This window comes from Oncorhynchus mykiss, unplaced genomic scaffold (assembly GCF_013265735.2).
Source record: "Oncorhynchus mykiss isolate Arlee unplaced genomic scaffold, USDA_OmykA_1.1 un_scaffold_432, whole genome shotgun sequence".
Taxonomy (NCBI): domain Eukaryota; kingdom Metazoa; phylum Chordata; class Actinopteri; order Salmoniformes; family Salmonidae; genus Oncorhynchus; species Oncorhynchus mykiss.
This window is the reverse complement of record NW_023493879.1, coordinates 1-18686: the sequence shown is the minus strand read 5'-3', so window position 1 is coordinate 18686 and position 18686 is coordinate 1. Positions and strand designations below refer to the sequence as shown.

The following is an 18686-nucleotide window of genomic DNA, read 5'->3' as shown; positions in this document are numbered from 1 at the left end:
ACATTGTTGTGATGTGTTAGAATTGGCATGTCACATTGATCCTGATAATAATAAGCATACATACTATAGTGGGTTGGACAGCAGCCATTTGTATTATGAGCCACTCTCGAATTGATTGATACATGTTTCAGTGATTTGAGTTGTCACTTTGGCGCTCCCGCCAACGTGAAAAAGTAACAAAAGTCGGAGGGAAACAGAGTAGCCTAGCCCTCGTCACTCTGCTGCCTGCCTGCCTGCGGGCGGGTGGGTGGGGGCGGGCTTAGGGCTGACTGCCTGTCTGTCTGTCCCTCCCTCACTCCAATTGGATAAGGCCACACCGGTCCGGTGGCCAATCGATGGCTTTTGTGGCGAGGTATAAGTAAGACTCTCGAGGTGGCCAGCGGCTCATTCAGACTTTCTGTGACATACTGAAGCTACCAATATGAGCGGAAGAGGCAAAACCGGAGGCAAGGCCAGGGCGAAGGCAAAGACACGTTCATCCCGTGCCGGGCTCCAGTTCCCCGTGGGCCGTGTGCACAGGCTGCTGCGTAAAGGCAACTACGCCGAGCGTGTGGGCGCTGGCGCACCAGTGTACCTGGCCGCAGTGCTCGAGTACCTGACTGCTGAGATCCTGGAGTTGGCCGGAAACGCTGCCCGTGACAACAAGAAGACTCGTATCATCCCCCGTCACCTGCAGCTGGCAGTCCGTAACGACGAGGAGCTGAACAAACTGCTTGGCGGCGTGACCATCGCGCAGGGTGGTGTTCTGCCCAACATCCAGGCAGTGCTGCTCCCCAAGAAGACTGAGAAGGCCGTCAAAGCCAAGTAAAATCGCTGGTGCGGCTGCAACTTGACTACTCAACCCCCAAAGGCTCTTTTAAGAGCCAACCACCTAGCTCAACAAAAGCGCAAAGTGTCCTTTCTATGCCTGGCCAATTATTTGGCGTGTTAGATACACACACATATAGACGGCACCGTATCAAGTGCCCACATGAGGCCTAAATGAAGGATAACAACTAGTAGGCTAGAATGAGAGCATTATTGCGCGTCAAGTGTAACGTTGCTCGCGGCCCTAACAAAAGACCCAAGCGCGCCTCGGCGAGGGTGGGGGTTGCATTTTGGGGCGGCACGGAGAGGCCGAGCCTCCCGTCCAATGGGCGGCGGAGGAGGCCTCCGCAACGGGCCAATCAGGGCGGTGCGGAGATGGTGACCAATGAGCAGACGCCGCTGCCGGCTTTATAAACTTCACATAGGCATTTTGAGGCTATACTCCGACTGTGAAAGAAGGAAGCTAGCTAGCGCCATGGCCAGAACCAAGCAAACCGCTCGCAAATCCACCGGTGGCAAAGCACCCAGGAAGCAGCTCGCCACCAAGGCTGCGCGCAAGAGCGCCCCGGCCACCGGCGGCGTGAAGAAGCCTCACCGTTACAGGCCCGGCACCGTGGCTCTTAGAGAGATCCGTCGTTACCAGAAGTCCACTGAGCTGCTGATCCGCAAACTGCCTTTCCAGCGCCTGGTGCGAGAAATTGCCCAGGACTTTAAGACCGACCTGCGCTTCCAGAGTTCCGCAGTGATGGCCCTGCAGGAGGCAAGCGAGGCTTACCTGGTCGGCCTGTTCGAGGACACCAACCTGTGCGCCATCCACGCCAAGAGGGTGACCATCATGCCCAAGGACATCCAGCTGGCCCGTCGTATTCGCGGAGAGCGCGCATAAACGATGACCTGATCTCCAAAATCCCCCAAAGGCTCTTTTAAGAGCCACCTCCATATTTCAGTCAAAAAGGCACAATTGTTCCATTTGTACACGCCCCTTTCCCACCGTGTATGTTCCCTGTTCTCGAGTCACTACAGACCGTGGTTCGATTCCAGGCTGTATCACCACCGGCCGTGATTGTAAATAAGAGTTGGTTCTTAACTGACTTGAGTCGTTTCAATAACGCTCTCTTATATGTGATTAGATGTATGCCTAGAGTAGAAGAGGGGAAAAATACACTAGCAGTAATGAGTGATAGTAATGATATAGGGCAAAAAGTGTCAAAAATGGTCACTATGTAGCTAAGAACAACTGACTTTGAAAGTGCCGCTGATGAGATGGGAAAAGTTTACCGTGGAGCACGGAGGCCATCTAGTGGTTAAACGCTGGTACTGTCAGCGTGTGAGCACGTCATAGTGGCTCCCTATTGGTATTTGATCTTCAGGCCAGCGTTTCCCAAACTCGGTCCTCGGGTCCCCAAGTGGGGCACGTTGTGTTTTTTCGATTCCAATTGCTCTTGGAATGTAACATGCTAGAGTCTGTCTATTCCTTTGTGAAAATGGCCATTCAATGATTTCTGGCCCATGTGACATTCCTCGATGGCCCCAAAAATCCATGTTTTGATCCGATCATTACAACGTTAGCTGTGTGCACCCCATAATTCATGCGACTGACTAAGCTATTGAAAGTAAAATGATATATCTCTGTCCGGCGCAAGTGAAAGGTGGTCGAAAAAAAGTAGAGTAGAGTCGTGTGTCTTTGGCGTGATTTGAAGTCGACTTCTGATGTGGGATTTAGTTCATTTTTCCAAGAAGATTTGCTGAGGAATCGAAACCCCTTGACCAAATGATACGACAAAGTAAAGGCCCTAAATACAGGCTGCCAGTTAAATGCAGCAATGACACGGCTAAAGTGTGTCATCTCAGGACAAAAGAGCAGGAATTGTCTGCTGTTGCATCTTCACTCATGAGACATGTAATAGCGGAGCTCCGTGGTGCTGAAAAAGACAGCGCCCCTGGCCATTTGCCAAGGCCTATTTCCCGTTGGAGGGATTTTTGACATGCTATAGGCACAGTTCAGTACACCCCTCATCCTGTAATTGGTCCCAGAATCATCCACTTGATTCCCGACCACCAACCGATTGTCGGGGTGCATTGGTGTAAAATGTGGTCGTCGAGATCAAGTTCTATAGGCTACATGGGGTACTGGCATCTGTACCTTTTTTTTTTTTAGCTACCTACACCAGTAGGGGAGCTTACAGATAAAGAGTGCACTAGGCTAGAGAGAAAAGTACCATTCCGTTTTTCATAAAGTAGGTCAATGTAACTTACTCTCTTTTGATACTTGAGAAACATAGATTCACATGACGTCCAAATCTGCAAGAGACAAAAGCAGCAGAAAATCAGCAGGTGAAGAAAAGGGTTAAGTGAATATGATTTAAGAGCAGTCAAATGAAGTAATAGTGACATAGATTGTAAGAAATGAAATGTACCATGTGAACATTGCATTGTGGCTTTAGAAGAGCATGTATTTGTAGATGAATGACAGATTAGCTTTGGTGACAAAGTAACTGTATAATTTGAGGTACTCTACATGAGCATGTGTTTGCCTATTTGATGATCTGTTGTAGTTAATGTTTGATTTTGAGCACATACTTGTTGTGACAATTGCATCAGGTTGAGGGAGAAATGGTCTGTGTGGCCATTGTGAGTGGCACTTCTGATCCAGCAGGTGGTGTTAAGATCCCTCCCTATGTGGCTTTGAATGATGAGCCAGTGTTGGCAAAATGACTTGTGCTCCAGCGGGTGGCGGTGAAATGCCTCCCTATCTATATGACTTGCCCTATTCCTTTGACATTGTTCACTTGATTGGAGATGATTCCGGTCTTCTTCATGAGCACTCCTGCATGTCTTCCTTCCTGTCTTGCCATGTGGGTTCCACGGAGGTGTGTGTTTTTGTTAGATATCACTGGGCACATTCCTAACGTGGAGGTGGTTTGCATAGCTCATGTCATGTGGATATATAAAGTATTGTATTGTAAGGTATGTTAGTCTACGGACGGTCTGACATTGCTCGTCCATATATTGATGTATTCCAATTGCATTTGGGTGTATTGTGTGGAATGTTGGAACATGGTTAGATCTTACTGTGCTGTTGGAGCTAGTAACACAAGCATTTCCCGACATCTGCTAAACAGGTGTATGTATATCTCTCTAGTCACCCCCAAAACCAATTCTTTCTTTGGCCGCCTCTCCTTCCAGTTCTCTGCTGCCAATGACTGGAACGAACTACAAAAATCTCTGAAACTGGAAACACTTATCTCCCTCACTAGCTTTAAGCACCAACTGTCAGAGCAGCTCACAGATTACTGCACCTGTACATAGCCCACCTATAATTTAGGCCAAACAACTACCTCTTTCCCTACTGTATTTAATGAATGTATTTATTTTGCTCCTTTGCACCCCATTATTTTTATTTCTACTTTGCACATGTCTTCCATTGCAAATGTACCATTCCAGTGTTTTACTTGCTATATTGTATTTACTTTGCCACCATGGGCTTTTTTTGCCTTTACCTCCCTTATCTCACCTCATTTGCTCACATCGTATATAGACTTGTTTATACTGTATTATTGACTGTATGTTTGTTTTACTCCATGTGTAAGTCTGTGTCGTTGTATGTGTCGAACTGCTTTGCTTAATCTTGGCCAGGTCGCAATTGTAAATGAGAACTTGTTCTCAACTTGCCTACCTGGTGAAATAAATAAAAATAAAAATTTAAAAAAATGTGTCTATTTGATTAGGATTAGGACTTTTCCTCTATGTGTCGCACTTCCATTTCCACTTTATGTCCCCGTTAGGGAGCTGTCATTTATGCTGCAGGCTAATTACTACCAATGTCATTGTGGTCCAAGTTCAACTCCTAGCCTATAGGGTGTGGTAACAGGCCCTCTGTTATTTGTTGTTGTACTCTGCATGTGAAGTATCTGCACTGTAGCCTATAGAGGAACTAAGCCCTTGATAATAGGGGAACGCAAGCTGTTGAACACAAACTCCCAGTCCTATGATGTTGCTCTGTGAAGGAGGTTAGCTTTTCAGCATTCAATTCCTGGCAGCCTTCTTCGCCCTGGTTGATTTGTGAATGTGAGTGATTCGAGAATGTTTGGCTTGGGTATCCAAGGTGTTTGAGATTGTTGAGGACCAGTGTTCCGAGGGGCTGACTGTGACATCATAAAGCGGAATGTAGTTAGCGTGCTGTTTGAGGGATTCCAATTCAGTCCGTTGCGGCCTTCCAGGCAGTGCAGTTGTGCTTCAAGTGTGCTCTCTGTGTGATGACTTGTTGTGCCTACACGGAGTACAGCTACGAACGGACGTGACATTTGGGGTAAGCCTAAGCCTTTTCGTAACCTTAACCTATTTCTTCTAACTTGCTATGACAAAGTGCTTTGATGACACTAGCTGCATCCCAGCTAGTTGAACGCTTGTCAGTCATTCTCCTAAAAGGCAACCTCTGTTGCTCGATGTACTAAACCGAGGGCCGGCAGCCACTAAGTGCACGTAAGAGACAATTATGGCAACAATAAGTTGTAAGATGATACCTAGTCACATCTGAGATGTGAATCAACTGCACCGATTGGTCAATCGCCAGTATGTGCCCTTGGGCCTCATTTGTCCCCTTTGAAATGACCTGTTGAGATCATTCAATGCAACAGCTGAGGCTCTCTGGCCTATAAAGGATCCACCTCATACCACTATTTCCGTAATATAAGGCTATGTTATTGTTTTTTGAAAAAAGTACCATACAATATTTGCACATCCCTATCACCTCTGTACGCATAGGAAAATGATCCCTTTATTGTGTGTGTGTTGGGTGGGTGTCTGAGGAATGTTTTACTGCGTTTCAGCTTGCAGAGGTATCACCACCCTTCCCATGGCCACCTGGATCCTGTCTAGGGAAGAAAAAGAAGAATGACGTTATTACATGGCCTTCAAGAGCTACATGACTGCTGAGGTGACATTACGGACCCCTTATAGGGTTTGTGGCATTCCTTGTGTATTTGTTTCCCGTATGTTGCACTTTGTTTCTCCTTTGTACTTGTGACACTATTTGAGGTTTTAACGCCTATCTCTATTAGGTGTGACTGGCAACTGCAGTGGGTTGAATCCTACTAGTTCAGTGTTTCCCAACTCCAGGCAGGGGTAGAGTAGCCATTTTTTGTGGTAGCCCTGGAGAGGCACAGCTGATTGAAAGAGTTGAATCAGGTGCAACAACAACAACAAGTAGAACAACACCAATCAATGTGAAGAGTGGGACATCACAGTTGGGCCTTGTGTTCAACATAGCTCAGTATTTGAGTGTGTTTCCCGCGCATGTAAGTAAGTAGCTTTGATTTCTTCTTCCTCCATTGTTCCCTAGAACGAACGCCCTGCCCTCCCCTTTGCAGCAGAGGCCAGGCAAAAGCGCGCGCTTTCTGTGCCACTGGCTTCAATCAGGTCCACCAAACGCAGATAATAAGAGCACCCGAGCACCGAAAATTACGTCATTAATTCACTTGAACTCAGCTAGCGAACACACGATGTCTGGAAGAGGTAAAGGCGGCAAGGGACTCGGAAAAGGAGGCGCTAAGCGTCACCGTAAGGTTCTCCGCGATAACATCCAGGGAATCACCAAGCCCGCCATTCGCCGTCTGGCTCGCCGTGGCGGCGTGAAGCGTATCTCCGGGCTGATCTACGAGGAGACCCGCGGTGTCCTGAAGGTGTTCCTTGAGAACGTGATCCGTGACGCCGTCACCTACACCGAGCACGCCAAGAGGAAGACCGTTACGGCCATGGACGTGGTCTACGCTCTGAAACGCCAGGGACGCACCCTGTACGGTTTCGGCGGTTAAACGCACTCTTCTCGGAACGTCAACATCCCGACTTGAACCCAAAGGCTCTTTTAAGAGCCACCCACATCCGCTTCAAAAGGGTCAAATCCATTATCGTAGGAAACCATGAGCCACTCTTGAGTGGACAGGGAGGGAGTATTCGTGACAGGAGGCTATGTTCAGTGCAGGCTTTGCCTACAGTCGTATTAAACCATGAGCCACTCTTGAGTGGACAGGGAGGGAGTGTTCATGACAGGAGGGAGGCTATGTTCAGTGCAGGCTTTGCGTACAGTCGTATTACGAGACACCCGAAATAAAGGCACCACGGCTGGGAAATCCCCACCAAGTACCAAAAAGGGGAGCCTTATTTTTGGCCATTGTAGGACTTTTTTGGAAACACACCATTCCCCACCAGTGACAGAGCATAGGCTATGGTCTTTGTTAGGGAAGCAAGCCTCTGAGTGGAAGGCTCTTATGCGCGCTCAGCTCCACTGGGCAAATGGCAGGGGCGCCTATGAGAAAGCAGGGGTGTGTCCACGGCCGGCGAATTAGCTTAGCTTCGTCTTCATAAGAGGGAAAGGGCTCTCCACCCCCTCATTCGTTTGTGAGAAGCAGCGAGACATCAGCATCATGCCCGAGCCAGCAAAGTCCGCGCCCAAGAAGGGCTCCAAGAAAGCCGTCACCAAGACCGCAGGGAAAGGCGGCAAGAAACGCCGAAAGTCGAGGAAGGAGAGCTACGCCATTTACGTGTACAAAGTCCTGAAGCAGGTCCACCCCGATACCGGCATCTCCTCCAAGGCCATGGGAATCATGAACTCGTTCGTGAACGACATCTTCGAGCGTATCGCCGGAGAGTCGTCTCGCCTGGCCCACTACAACAAGCGTTCCACCATCACCTCCAGGGAGATCCAGACCGCAGTGCGCCTGCTGCTCCCCGGAGAGCTGGCCAAGCACGCAGTGTCCGAGGGCACCAAGGCCGTGACCAAGTACACCAGCTCCAAGTAAACAGCCCATTTGGAGTGCTGTAGTAACCCAAAGGCTCTTTTAAGAGCCACCCAACCTGTCAGTGAAAAAAGCAAATCCATATATGTGTGTGTGTGTGGAGGACATGTCAAAAAGGGGGGAGAGGAATAAATGATGCTGACATGAACAGGGTAGGAATGTGTGCATGGCAGTATAACACAGTGAGTGGGATTCCACTCGTGCTCCGATGACTGGAGCCTGTGTAACAGTATAACTTTAGGCCGAACCAGGGACCCTCTGCACACATCATCAACAACAGTCTCAGAGCAAGTGACGTCACCGATTGAAACTAGCCGTTTCACATCCCTTACACACACCTGTACAAGAGGGAGGAGGAGAGAGAAGAAGAGGCTCCAAATCTCTCTCTCTAGGCCTATATCAGGGCGGACAAGCACATGGGGCGCCAGCCTCCATAGCGCCGGCCGCACAGCCAGACACCAAGACCCACAGACACAAAGACCGGCACGAGTGAGTCACGCTGCGGAGTCAAGCGAGGAAGGACTGCGAGAAGGCCACAAGCCTATCTCTCTCTCTCTCTCTCTCTCTCTCTCTGACACGCTTTTGAAAGAGACACACAGACAGAGAGAGAGACTACCTAGCACAAGAAAACACACAGGCTCCAAATCCAACTAATAAACTCATACTAATAAAACATCACACACACACACACAAAGTGCAAGTAAGCATGTCGTTGGACAGTGTATTATTTCTCGTTTGCCTCCTGGACACATGACGAATACAACGTGAAACTAGTCTCAGCCAGGCCTCACAAGTGCATGTGTTTTAAGGTCCCCAAAAGAGCTCTCCTTTAAAACACCAAGGAGCACATCAGGGGACGCCAAACCATTTGATTCCCTTGCCAGACATCTCGGCTCACTCCACAATCAATGGTGCTCGCAATCGGATGCACTTTTAGGCCATTTAGGAGACAAATAGCACAGGAAAAGCAGTGCGCACCGCTCCACCCGACAGTCGAACGGTGAGGTTTGAGCGAGTCGCAGCAAAATGCACGGGGCTTCTGCAGCCCACATGACTTTATTCTGAACGGACACAAGTCTGCTCGCTGGGCCGTTCGCTTTTGGGCCAAAAACGCGGCTCCGTCGGTGACTTTTGGCCCGATATTGGCGACCAGAAAACACAAGTGAAAGAGCATTTGGCCAGCCCGGAGAAGCCGAGCTGGGTGGCTTGAGTCTACATGGTTCTCATGTCGCGTTTAAGGCCAGCCCCCTGCACGGTGTGGAGCTTCAATAGCGCAGAGCAGCGTCTACAGCAAAGTACTCCTCCTCACAGACTACCGTAGTGTTGTAAGTGTGTGTGTTTACCGGACCGAACGACAGACATGGCAGAAGTCGCACCAGCACCCGCCGCCGCCGCGCCGGCCAAGGCACCCAAGAAGAAGGCAGCAGCCAAGCCCAAGAAAGCGGGACCCAGCGTAGGCGAGCTCATCGTCAAGGCGGTGTCCGCCTCCAAGGAGAGGAGCGGCGTGTCCCTGGCCGCGCTCAAGAAGTCTCTGGCGGCAGGCGGCTACGACGTGGAGAAGAACAACTCCCGTGTCAAGATCGCCGTCAAGAGCCTCGTCACCAAGGGCACCCTGGTCCAGACTAAGGGCACCGGTGCTTCCGGCTCCTTCAAGCTCAACAAGAAGGCCGTCGAGGCAAAGAAGCCCGCCAAGAAAGCCGCAGCCCCCAAAGCTAAGAAGGTGGCCGCCAAGAAGCCCGCCGCCGCCAAGAAGCCCAAGAAGGTAGCAGCCAAGAAGGCCGTGGCCGCAAAGAAGTCCCCCAAGAAGGCCAAGAAGCCCGCTACACCCAAAAAGGCCGCCAAGAGCCCAAAGAAGGTGAAGAAGCCCGCCGCAGCGGCCAAGAAAGCGGCCAAGAGCCCCAAGAAGGCTACCAAGGCAGCGAAGCCCAAAGCCGCCAAGCCCAAGGCGGCCAAGGCCAAGAAGGCAGCCCCCAAGAAGAAGTAAACCTATTACAAACAGTGTTCTTTCTACTCGACACATGTTGTTACCACAAAAGGCTCTTTTAAGAGCCACCCACCTCTTTCCATAAAAGCGCATGTCATTCCATTCCACCTACCTACCCGTGGTGCAAAAGAAATGAAATGAATGACTTTTACGCACCACATTTTGAGTGGCTAAATGGCTTTACATTTGTCACTCAAGAGTGCAGCACCCTCACCAGTCAACATTGTTGTGATGTGTTAGAATTGGCATGTCACATTGATCCTGATAATAATAAGCATACATATATAGTGGGTTGGACAGCAGCCATTTGTATTATGAGCCACTCTCGAATTGATTGATACATGTTTCAGTGATTTGAGTTGTCACTTTGGCGCTCCCGCCAACGTGAAAAAGTAACAAAAGTCGGAGGGAAACAGAGTAGCCTAGCCCTCGTCACTCTGCTGCCTGCCTGCCTGCGGGCGGGTGGGTGGGGGCGGGCTTAGGGCTGACTGCCTGTCTGTCTGTCCCTCCCTCACTCCAATTGGATAAGGCCACACCGGTCCGGTGGCCAATCGATGGCTTTTGTGGCGAGGTATAAGTAAGACTCTCGAGGTGGCCAGCGGCTCATTCAGACTTTCTGTGACATACTGAAGCTACCAATATGAGCGGAAGAGGCAAAACCGGAGGCAAGGCCAGGGCGAAGGCAAAGACACGTTCATCCCGTGCCGGGCTCCAGTTCCCCGTGGGCCGTGTGCACAGGCTGCTGCGTAAAGGCAACTACGCCGAGCGTGTGGGCGCTGGCGCACCAGTGTACCTGGCCGCAGTGCTCGAGTACCTGACTGCTGAGATCCTGGAGTTGGCCGGAAACGCTGCCCGTGACAACAAGAAGACTCGTATCATCCCCCGTCACCTGCAGCTGGCAGTCCGTAACGACGAGGAGCTGAACAAACTGCTTGGCGGCGTGACCATCGCGCAGGGTGTGTTCTGCCCAACATCCAGGCAGTGCTGCTCCCCAAGAAGACTGAGAAGGCCGTCAAAGCCAAGTAAAATCGCTGGTGCGGCTGCAACTTGACTACTCAACCCCCAAAGGCTCTTTTAAGAGCCAACCACCTAGCTCAACAAAAGCGCAAAGTGTCCTTTCTATGCCTGGCCAATTATTTGGCGTGTTAGATACACACACATATAGACGGCACCGTATCAAGTGCCCACATGAGGCCTAAATGAAGGATAACAACTAGTAGGCTAGAATGAGAGCATTATTGCGCGTCAAGTGTAACGTTGCTCGCGGCCCTAACAAAAGACCCAAGCGCGCCTCGGCGAGGGTGGGGGTTGCATTTTGGGGCGGCACGGAGAGGCCGAGCCTCCCGTCCAATGGGCGGCGGAGGAGGCCTCCGCAACGGGCCAATCAGGGCGGTGCGGAGATGGTGACCAATGAGCAGACGCCGCTGCCGGCTTTATAAACTTCACATAGGCATTTTGAGGCTATACTCCGACTGTGAAAGAAGGAAGCTAGCTAGCGCCATGGCCAGAACCAAGCAAACCGCTCGCAAATCCACCGGTGGCAAAGCACCCAGGAAGCAGCTCGCCACCAAGGCTGCGCGCAAGAGCGCCCCGGCCACCGGCGGCGTGAAGAAGCCTCACCGTTACAGGCCCGGCACCGTGGCTCTTAGAGAGATCCGTCGTTACCAGAAGTCCACTGAGCTGCTGATCCGCAAACTGCCTTTCCAGCGCCTGGTGCGAGAAATTGCCCAGGACTTTAAGACCGACCTGCGCTTCCAGAGTTCCGCAGTGATGGCCCTGCAGGAGGCAAGCGAGGCTTACCTGGTCGGCCTGTTCGAGGACACCAACCTGTGCGCCATCCACGCCAAGAGGGTGACCATCATGCCCAAGGACATCCAGCTGGCCCGTCGTATTCGCGGAGAGCGCGCATAAACGATGACCTGATCTCCAAAATCCCCCAAAGGCTCTTTTAAGAGCCACCTCCATATTTCAGTCAAAAAGGCACAATTGTTCCATTTGTACACGCCCCTTTCCCACCGTGTATGTTCCCTGTTCTCGAGTCACTACAGACCGTGGTTCGATTCCAGGCTGTATCACCACCGGCCGTGATTGTAAATAAGAGTTGGTTCTTAACTGACTTGAGTCGTTTCAATAACGCTCTCTTATATGTGATTAGATGTATGCCTAGAGTAGAAGAGGGGAAAAATACACTAGCAGTAATGAGTGATAGTAATGATATAGGGCAAAAAGTGTCAAAAATGGTCACTATGTAGCTAAGAACAACTGACTTTGAAAGTGCCGCTGATGAGATGGGAAAAGTTTACCGTGGAGCACGGAGGCCATCTAGTGGTTAAACGCTGGTACTGTCAGCGTGTGAGCACGTCATAGTGGCTCCCTATTGGTATTTGATCTTCAGGCCAGCGTTTCCCAAACTCGGTCCTCGGGTCCCCAAGTGGGGCACGTTGTGTTTTTTCGATTCCAATTGCTCTTGGAATGTAACATGCTAGAGTCTGTCTATTCCTTTGTGAAAATGGCCATTCAATGATTTCTGGCCCATGTGACATTCCTCGATGGCCCCAAAATCCATGTTTTGATCCGATCATTACAACGTTAGCTGTGTGCACCCCATAATTCATGCGACTGACTAAGCTATTGAAAGTAAAATGATATATCTCTGTCCGGCGCAAGTGAAAGGTGGTCGAAAAAAAGTAGAGTAGAGTCGTGTGTCTTTGGCGTGATTTGAAGTCGACTTCTGATGTGGGATTTAGTTCATTTTTCCAAGAAGATTTGCTGAGGAATCGAAACCCCTTGACCAAATGATACGACAAAGTAAAGGCCCTAAATACAGGCTGCCAGTTAAATGCAGCAATGACACGGCTAAAGTGTGTCATCTCAGGACAAAAGAGCAGGAATTGTCTGCTGTTGCATCTTCACTCATGAGACATGTAATAGCGGAGCTCCGTGGTGCTGAAAAAGACAGCGCCCCTGGCCATTTGCCAAGGCCTATTCCCGTTGGAGGGATTTTTGACATGCTATAGGCACAGTTCAGTACACCCTCATCCTGTAATTGGTCCCAGAATCATCCACTTGATTCCCGACCACCAACCGATTGTCGGGGTGCATTGGTGTAAAATGTGGTCGTCGAGATCAAGTTCTATAGGCTACATGGGGTACTGGCATCTGTACCTTTTTTTTTTTTTAGCTACCTACACCAGTAGGGGAGCTTACAGATAAAGAGTGCACTAGGCTAGAGAGAAAAGTACCATTCCGTTTTTCATAAAGTAGGTCAATGTAACTTACTCTCTTTTGATACTTGAGAAACATAGATTCACATGACGTCCAAATCTGCAAGAGACAAAAGCAGCAGAAAATCAGCAGGTGAAGAAAAGGGTTAAGTGAATATGATTTAAGAGCAGTCAAATGAAGTAATAGTGACATAGATTGTAAGAAATGAATGTACCATGTGAACATTGCATGTGGCTTTAGAAGAGCATGTATTTGTAGATGAATGACAGATTAGCTTTGGTGACAAAGTAACTGTATAATTTGAGGTACTCTACATGAGCATGTGTTTGCCTATTTGATGATCTGTTGTAGTTAATGTTTGATTTTGAGCACATACTTGTTGTGACAATTGCATCAGGTTGAGGGAGAAATGGTCTGTGTGGCCATTGTGAGTGGCACTTCTGATCCAGCAGGTGGTGTTAAGATCCCTCCCTATGTGGCTTTGAATGATGAGCCAGTGTTGGCAAAATGACTTGTGCTCCAGCGGGTGGCGGTGAAATGCCTCCCTATCTATATGACTTGCCCTATTCCTTTGACATTGTTCACTTGATTGGAGATGATTCCGGTCTTCTTCATGAGCACTCCTGCATGTCTTCCTTCCTGTCTTGCCATGTGGGTTCCACGGAGGTGTGTGTTTTGTTAGATATCACTGGGCACATTCCTAACGTGGAGGTGGTTTGCATAGCTCATGTCATGTGGATATATAAGTATTGTATTGTAAGGTATGTTAGTCTACGGACGGTCTGACATTGCTCGTCCATATATTGATGTATTCCAATGCATTTGGGTGTATTGTGTGGAATGTTGGAACATGGTTAGATCTTACTGTGCTGTTGGAGCTAGTAACACAAGCATTTCCCGACATCTGCTAAACAGGTGTATGTATATCTCTCTAGTCACCCCCAAAACCAATTCTTTCTTTGGCCGCCTCTCCTTCCAGTTCTCTGCTGCCAATGACTGGAACGAACTACAAAAATCTCTGAAACTGGAAACACTTATCTCCCTCACTAGCTTTAAGCACCAACTGTCAGAGCAGCTCACAGATTACTGCACCTGTACATAGCCCACCTATAATTTAGGCCAAACAACTACCTCTTTCCCTACTGTATTTAATGAATGTATTTATTTTGCTCCTTTGCACCCCATTATTTTTATTTCTACTTTGCACATGTCTTCCATTGCAAATGTACCATTCCAGTGTTTTACTTGCTATATTGTATTTACTTTGCCACCATGGGCTTTTTTTGCCTTTACCTCCCTTATCTCACCTCATTTGCTCACATCGTATATAGACTTGTTTATACTGTATTATTGACTGTATGTTTGTTTTACTCCATGTGTAAGTCTGTGTCGTTGTATGTGTCGAACTGCTTTGCTTAATCTGGCCAGGTCGCAATTGTAAATGAGAACTTGTTCTCAACTTGCCTACCTGGTGAAATAAATAAAAATAAAAATTTAAAAAATGTGTCTATTTGATTAGGATTAGGACTTTTCCTCTATGTGTCGCACTTCCATTTCCACTTTATGTCCCCGTTAGGGAGCTGTCATTTATGCTGCAGGCTAATTACTACCAATGTCATTGTGGTCCAAGTTCAACTCCTAGCCTATAGGGGTGTGGTAACAGGCCCTCTGTTATTTGTTGTTGTACTCTGCATGTGAAGTATCTGCACTGTAGCCTATAGAGGAACTAAGCCCTTGATAATAGGGAACGCAAGCTGTTGAACACAAACTCCCAGTCCTATGATGTTGCTCTGTGAAGGAGGTTAGCTTTTCAGCATTCAATTCCTGGCAGCCTTCTTCGCCCTGGTTGATTTGTGAATGTGAGTGATTCGAGAATGTTTGGCTTGGGTATCCAAGGTGTTTGAGATTGTTGAGGACCAGTGTTCCGAGGGGCTGACTGTGACATCATAAAGCGGAATGTAGTTAGCGTGCTGTTTGAGGGATTCCAATTCAGTCCGTTGCGGCCTTCCAGGCAGTGCAGTTGTGCTTCAAGTGTGCTCTCTGTGTGATGACTTGTTGTGCCTACACGGAGTACAGCTACGAACGGACGTGACATTTGGGGTAAGCCTAAGCCTTTTCGTAACCTTAACCTATTTCTTCTAACTTGCTATGACAAAGTGCTTTGATGACACTAGCTGCATCCCAGCTAGTTGAACGCTTGTCAGTCATTCTCCTAAAAGGCAACCTCTGTTGCTCGATGTACTAAACCGAGGGCCGGCAGCCACTAAGTGCACGTAAGAGACAATTATGGCAACAATAAGTTGTAAGATGATACCTAGTCACATCTGAGATGTGAATCAACTGCACCGATTGGTCAATCGCCAGTATGTGCCCTTGGGCCTCATTTGTCCCCTTTGAAATGACCTGTTGAGATATCAATGCAACAGCTGAGGCTCTCTGGCCTATAAAGGATCCACCTCATACCACTATTTCCGTAATATAGGCTATGTTATTGTTTTTTGAAAAAAGTACCATACAATATTTGCACATCCTATCACCTCTGTACGCATAGGAAAATGATCCCTTTATTGTGTGTGTGTTGGGTGGGTGTCTGAGGAATGTTTTACTGCGTTTCAGCTTGCAGAGGTATCACCACCCTTCCCATGGCCACCTGGATCCTGTCTAGGGAGAAAAAAGAAGAATGACGTTATTACATGGCCTTCAAGAGCTACATGACTGCTGAGGTGACATTACGGACCCCTTATAGGGTTTGTGGCATTCCTTGTGTATTTGTTTCCCGTATGTTGCACTGTTTCTCCTTTGTACTTGTGACACTATTTGAGTTTTTAACGCCTATCTCTATTAGGTGTGACTGGCAACTGCAGTGGGTTGAATCCTACTAGTTCAGTGTTTCCCAACTCCAGGCAGGGGTAGAGTAGCCATTTTTGTGGTAGCCCTGGAGAGGCACAGCTGATTGAAAGAGTTGAATCAGGTGCAACAACAACAACAAGTAGAACAACACCAATCAATGTGAAGAGTGGGACATCACAGTTGGGCCTTGTGTTCAACATAGCTCAGTATTTGAGTGTGTTCCCGCGCATGTAAGTAAGTAGCTTTGATTTCTTCTTCCTCCATTGTTCCCTAGAACGAACGCCCTGCCCTCCCCTTTGCAGCAGAGGCCAGGCAAAAGCGCGCGCTTTCTGTGCCACTGGCTTCAATCAGGTCCACCAAACGCAGATAATAAGAGCACCCGAGCACCGAAAATTACGTCATTAATTCACTTGAACTCAGCTAGCGAACACACGATGTCTGGAAGAGGTAAAGGCGGCAAGGGACTCGGAAAAGGAGGCGCTAAGCGTCACCGTAAGGTTCTCCGCGATAACATCCAGGGAATCACCAAGCCCGCCATTCGCCGTCTGGCTCGCCGTGGCGGCGTGAAGCGTATCTCCGGGCTGATCTACGAGGAGACCCGCGGTGTCCTGAAGGTGTTCCTTGAGAACGTGATCCGTGACGCCGTCACCTACACCGAGCACGCCAAGAGGAAGACCGTTACGGCCATGGACGTGGTCTACGCTCTGAAACGCCAGGGACGCACCCTGTACGGTTTCGGCGGTTAAACGCACTCTTCTCGGAACGTCAACATCCCGACTTGAACCCAAAGGCTCTTTTAAGAGCCACCCACATCCGCTTCAAAAGGGTCAAATCCATTATCGTAGGAAACCATGAGCCACTCTTGAGTGGACAGGGAGGGAGTATTCGTGACAGGAGGCTATGTTCAGTGCAGGCTTTGCCTACAGTCGTATTAAACCATGAGCCACTCTTGAGTGGACAGGGAGGGAGTGTTCATGACAGGAGGGAGGCTATGTTCAGTGCAGGCTTTGCGTACAGTCGTATTACGAGACACCCGAAATAAAGGCACCACGGCTGGGAAATCCCCACCAAGTACCAAAAAGGGGAGCCTTTTTTTGGCCATTGTAGGACTTTTTTGGAAACACACCATTCCCCACCAGTGACAGAGCATAGGCTATGGTCTTTGTTAGGGAAGCAAGCCCTCTGAGTGGAAGGCTCTTATGCGCGCTCAGCTCCACTGGGCAAATGGCAGGGGCGCCTATGAGAAAGCAGGGGTGTGTCCACGGCGGCGAATTAGCTTAGCTTCGTCTTCATAAGAGGGAAAGGGCTCTCCACCCCTCATTCGTTTGTGAGAAGCAGCGAGACATCAGCATCATGCCCGAGCCAGCAAAGTCCGCGCCCAAGAAGGGCTCCAAGAAAGCCGTCACCAAGACCGCAGGGAAAGGCGGCAAGAAACGCCGAAAGTCGAGGAAGGAGAGCTACGCCATTTACGTGTACAAAGTCCTGAAGCAGGTCCACCCCGATACCGGCATCTCCTCCAAGGCCATGGGAATCATGAACTCGTTCGTGAACGACATCTTCGAGCGTATCGCCGGAGAGTCGTCTCGCCTGGCCACTACAACAAGCGTTCCACCATCACCTCCAGGGAGATCCAGACCGCAGTGCGCCTGCTGCTCCCCGGAGAGCTGGCCAAGCACGCAGTGTCCGAGGGCACCAAGGCCGTGACCAAGTACACCAGCTCCAAGTAAACAGCCCATTTGGAGTGCTGTAGTAACCCAAAGGCTCTTTTAAGAGCCACCCAACCTGTCAGTGAAAAAAGCAAATCCATATATGTGTGTGTGTGTGTGGAGGACATGTCAAAAAGGGGGGAGAGGGAATAAATGATGCTGACATGAACAGGGTAGGAATGTGTGCATGGCAGTATAACACAGTGAGTGGGATTCCACTCGTGCTCCGATGACTGGAGCCTGTGTAACAGTATAACTTTAGGCCGAACCAGGGACCCTCTGCACACATCATCAACAACAGTCTCAGAGCAAGTGACGTCACCGATTGAAACTAGCCGTTTCACATCCCTTACACACACCTGTACAAGAGGGAGGAGGAGAGAGAAGAAGAGGCTCCAAATCTCTCTCTCTAGGCCTATATCAGGGCGGACAAGCACATGGGGCGCCAGCCTCCATAGCGCCGGCCGCACAGCCAGCCAGACACCAAGACCCACAGACACAAAGACCGGCACGAGTGAGTCACGCTGCGGAGTCAAGCGAGGAAGGACTGCGAGAAGGCCACAAGCCTATCTCTCTCTCTCTCTCTCTCTCTCTCTCTCTGACACGCTTTTGAAAGAGACACACAGACAGAGAGAGAGGACTACCTAGCACAAGAAAACACACAGGCTCCAAATCCAACTAATAAACTCATACTAATAAAACATCACACACACACACACAAAGTGCAAGTAAGCATGTCGTTGGACAGTGTATTATTTCTCGTTTGCCTCCTGGACACATGACGAATACAACGTGAAACTAGTCTCAGCCAGGCCTCACAAGTGCATGTGTTTTAAGGTCCCCAAAAGAGCTCTCCTTTAAAACACCAAGGAGCACATCAGGGGACGCCAAACCATTTGATTCCCTTGCCAGACATCTCGGCTCACTCCACAATCAATGGTGCTCGCAATCGGATGCACTTTAGGCCATTTAGGAGACAAATAGCACAGGAAAAGCAGTGCGCACCGCTCCACCCGACAGTCGAACGGTGAGGTTTTGAGCGAGTCGCAGCAAAATGCACGGGGCTTCTGCAGCCACATGACTTTATTCTGAACGGACACAAGTCTGCTCGCTGGGCCGTTCGCTTTTTGGGCCAAAAACGCGGCTCCGTCGGTGACTTTTGGCCGATATTGGCGACCAGAAAACACAAGTGAAGAGGCATTTGGCCAGCCCGGAGAAGCCGAGCTGGGTGGCTTGAGTCTACATGGTTCTCATGTCGCGTTTAAGGCCAGCCCCCTGCACGGTGTGGAGCTTCAATAGCGCAGAGCAGCGTCTACAGCA

The 18686-nt window shown here is 49.4% G+C and overlaps 5 protein-coding genes, 1 long non-coding RNA gene and 2 pseudogenes across 6 annotated transcripts; 7 read left to right on the top strand and 1 right to left on the bottom strand.

Moving 5' to 3' along the window:
- Positions 1-260: 260 nt before the first annotated feature.
- LOC118956952 (histone H2A) lies at positions 261-1184 on the top strand. The gene has a single exon (XM_036974246.1). The coding sequence runs from the start codon at positions 422-424 to the stop codon at positions 806-808; it is 387 nt and encodes a 128-aa protein (XP_036830141.1). The 5' UTR covers positions 261-421; the 3' UTR covers positions 809-1184.
- Positions 1171-1714, top strand: LOC118956951 (histone H3-like). The gene has a single exon (XM_036974245.1). It carries the CDS (start codon positions 1193-1195, stop codon positions 1691-1693), a length of 501 nt encoding a protein of 166 aa, XP_036830140.1. The 5' UTR covers positions 1171-1192; the 3' UTR covers positions 1694-1714.
- Positions 1715-5626: 3912 nt separating this feature from the next.
- On the bottom strand, positions 5627-15593 carry LOC118956955. The gene is made up of 3 exons (XR_005046305.1): positions 15417-15593; positions 12865-12909; positions 5627-5681 (listed from the first exon to the last, which is right to left on the bottom strand). It is a non-coding gene; the product is annotated as an uncharacterized LOC118956955 (long non-coding RNA).
- Positions 5735-16467, top strand: LOC110511203. Its single transcript, XM_036974248.1, has 5 exons — positions 5735-6601; positions 7357-7367; positions 8396-8402; positions 11067-11416; positions 16081-16467. Exons 1-5 carry the CDS (start codon positions 6309-6311, stop codon positions 16404-16406), a joined length of 987 nt encoding a protein of 328 aa, XP_036830143.1. The 5' UTR covers positions 5735-6308; the 3' UTR covers positions 16407-16467.
- On the top strand, positions 7176-7658 carry LOC118956954 (histone H2B). Its single transcript, XM_036974247.1, has one exon. It carries the CDS (start codon positions 7230-7232, stop codon positions 7602-7604), a length of 375 nt encoding a protein of 124 aa, XP_036830142.1. The 5' UTR covers positions 7176-7229; the 3' UTR covers positions 7605-7658.
- Positions 8638-9744, top strand: LOC118956950 (histone H1). The gene has a single exon (XM_036974244.1). It carries the CDS (start codon positions 8962-8964, stop codon positions 9583-9585), a length of 624 nt encoding a protein of 207 aa, XP_036830139.1. The 5' UTR covers positions 8638-8961; the 3' UTR covers positions 9586-9744.
- On the top strand, positions 9876-10673 carry LOC118956953 (annotated as a pseudogene).
- A 514-nt stretch (positions 16468-16981) lies between the features above and the next one.
- Positions 16982-17441, top strand: LOC118956972 (annotated as a pseudogene).
- The last annotated feature ends 1245 nt before the right edge of the window (positions 17442-18686 follow it).

Bases quoted from the DNA above. Each gene is read 5' to 3' on its own strand.
- LOC118956954 (XM_036974247.1), top strand. From the start codon at position 7,230: ATGCCCGAGCCAGCAAAGTCCGCGCCCAAGAAGGGCTCCAAGAAAGCC.
- LOC110511203 (XM_036974248.1), top strand. From the start codon at position 6,309: ATGTCTGGAAGAGGTAAAGGCGGCAAGGGACTCGGAAAAGGAGGCGCT. The intron at 11,417-16,080 runs GCGCCATCCACG...ACTTGAACTCAG, and splicing joins GTTCGAGGACACCAACCTGT to CTAGCGAACACACGATGTCT.
- LOC118956952 (XM_036974246.1), top strand. From the start codon at position 422: ATGAGCGGAAGAGGCAAAACCGGAGGCAAGGCCAGGGCGAAGGCAAAG.
- LOC118956951 (XM_036974245.1), top strand. From the start codon at position 1,193: ATGAGCAGACGCCGCTGCCGGCTTTATAAACTTCACATAGGCATTTTG.
- LOC118956950 (XM_036974244.1), top strand. From the start codon at position 8,962: ATGGCAGAAGTCGCACCAGCACCCGCCGCCGCCGCGCCGGCCAAGGCA.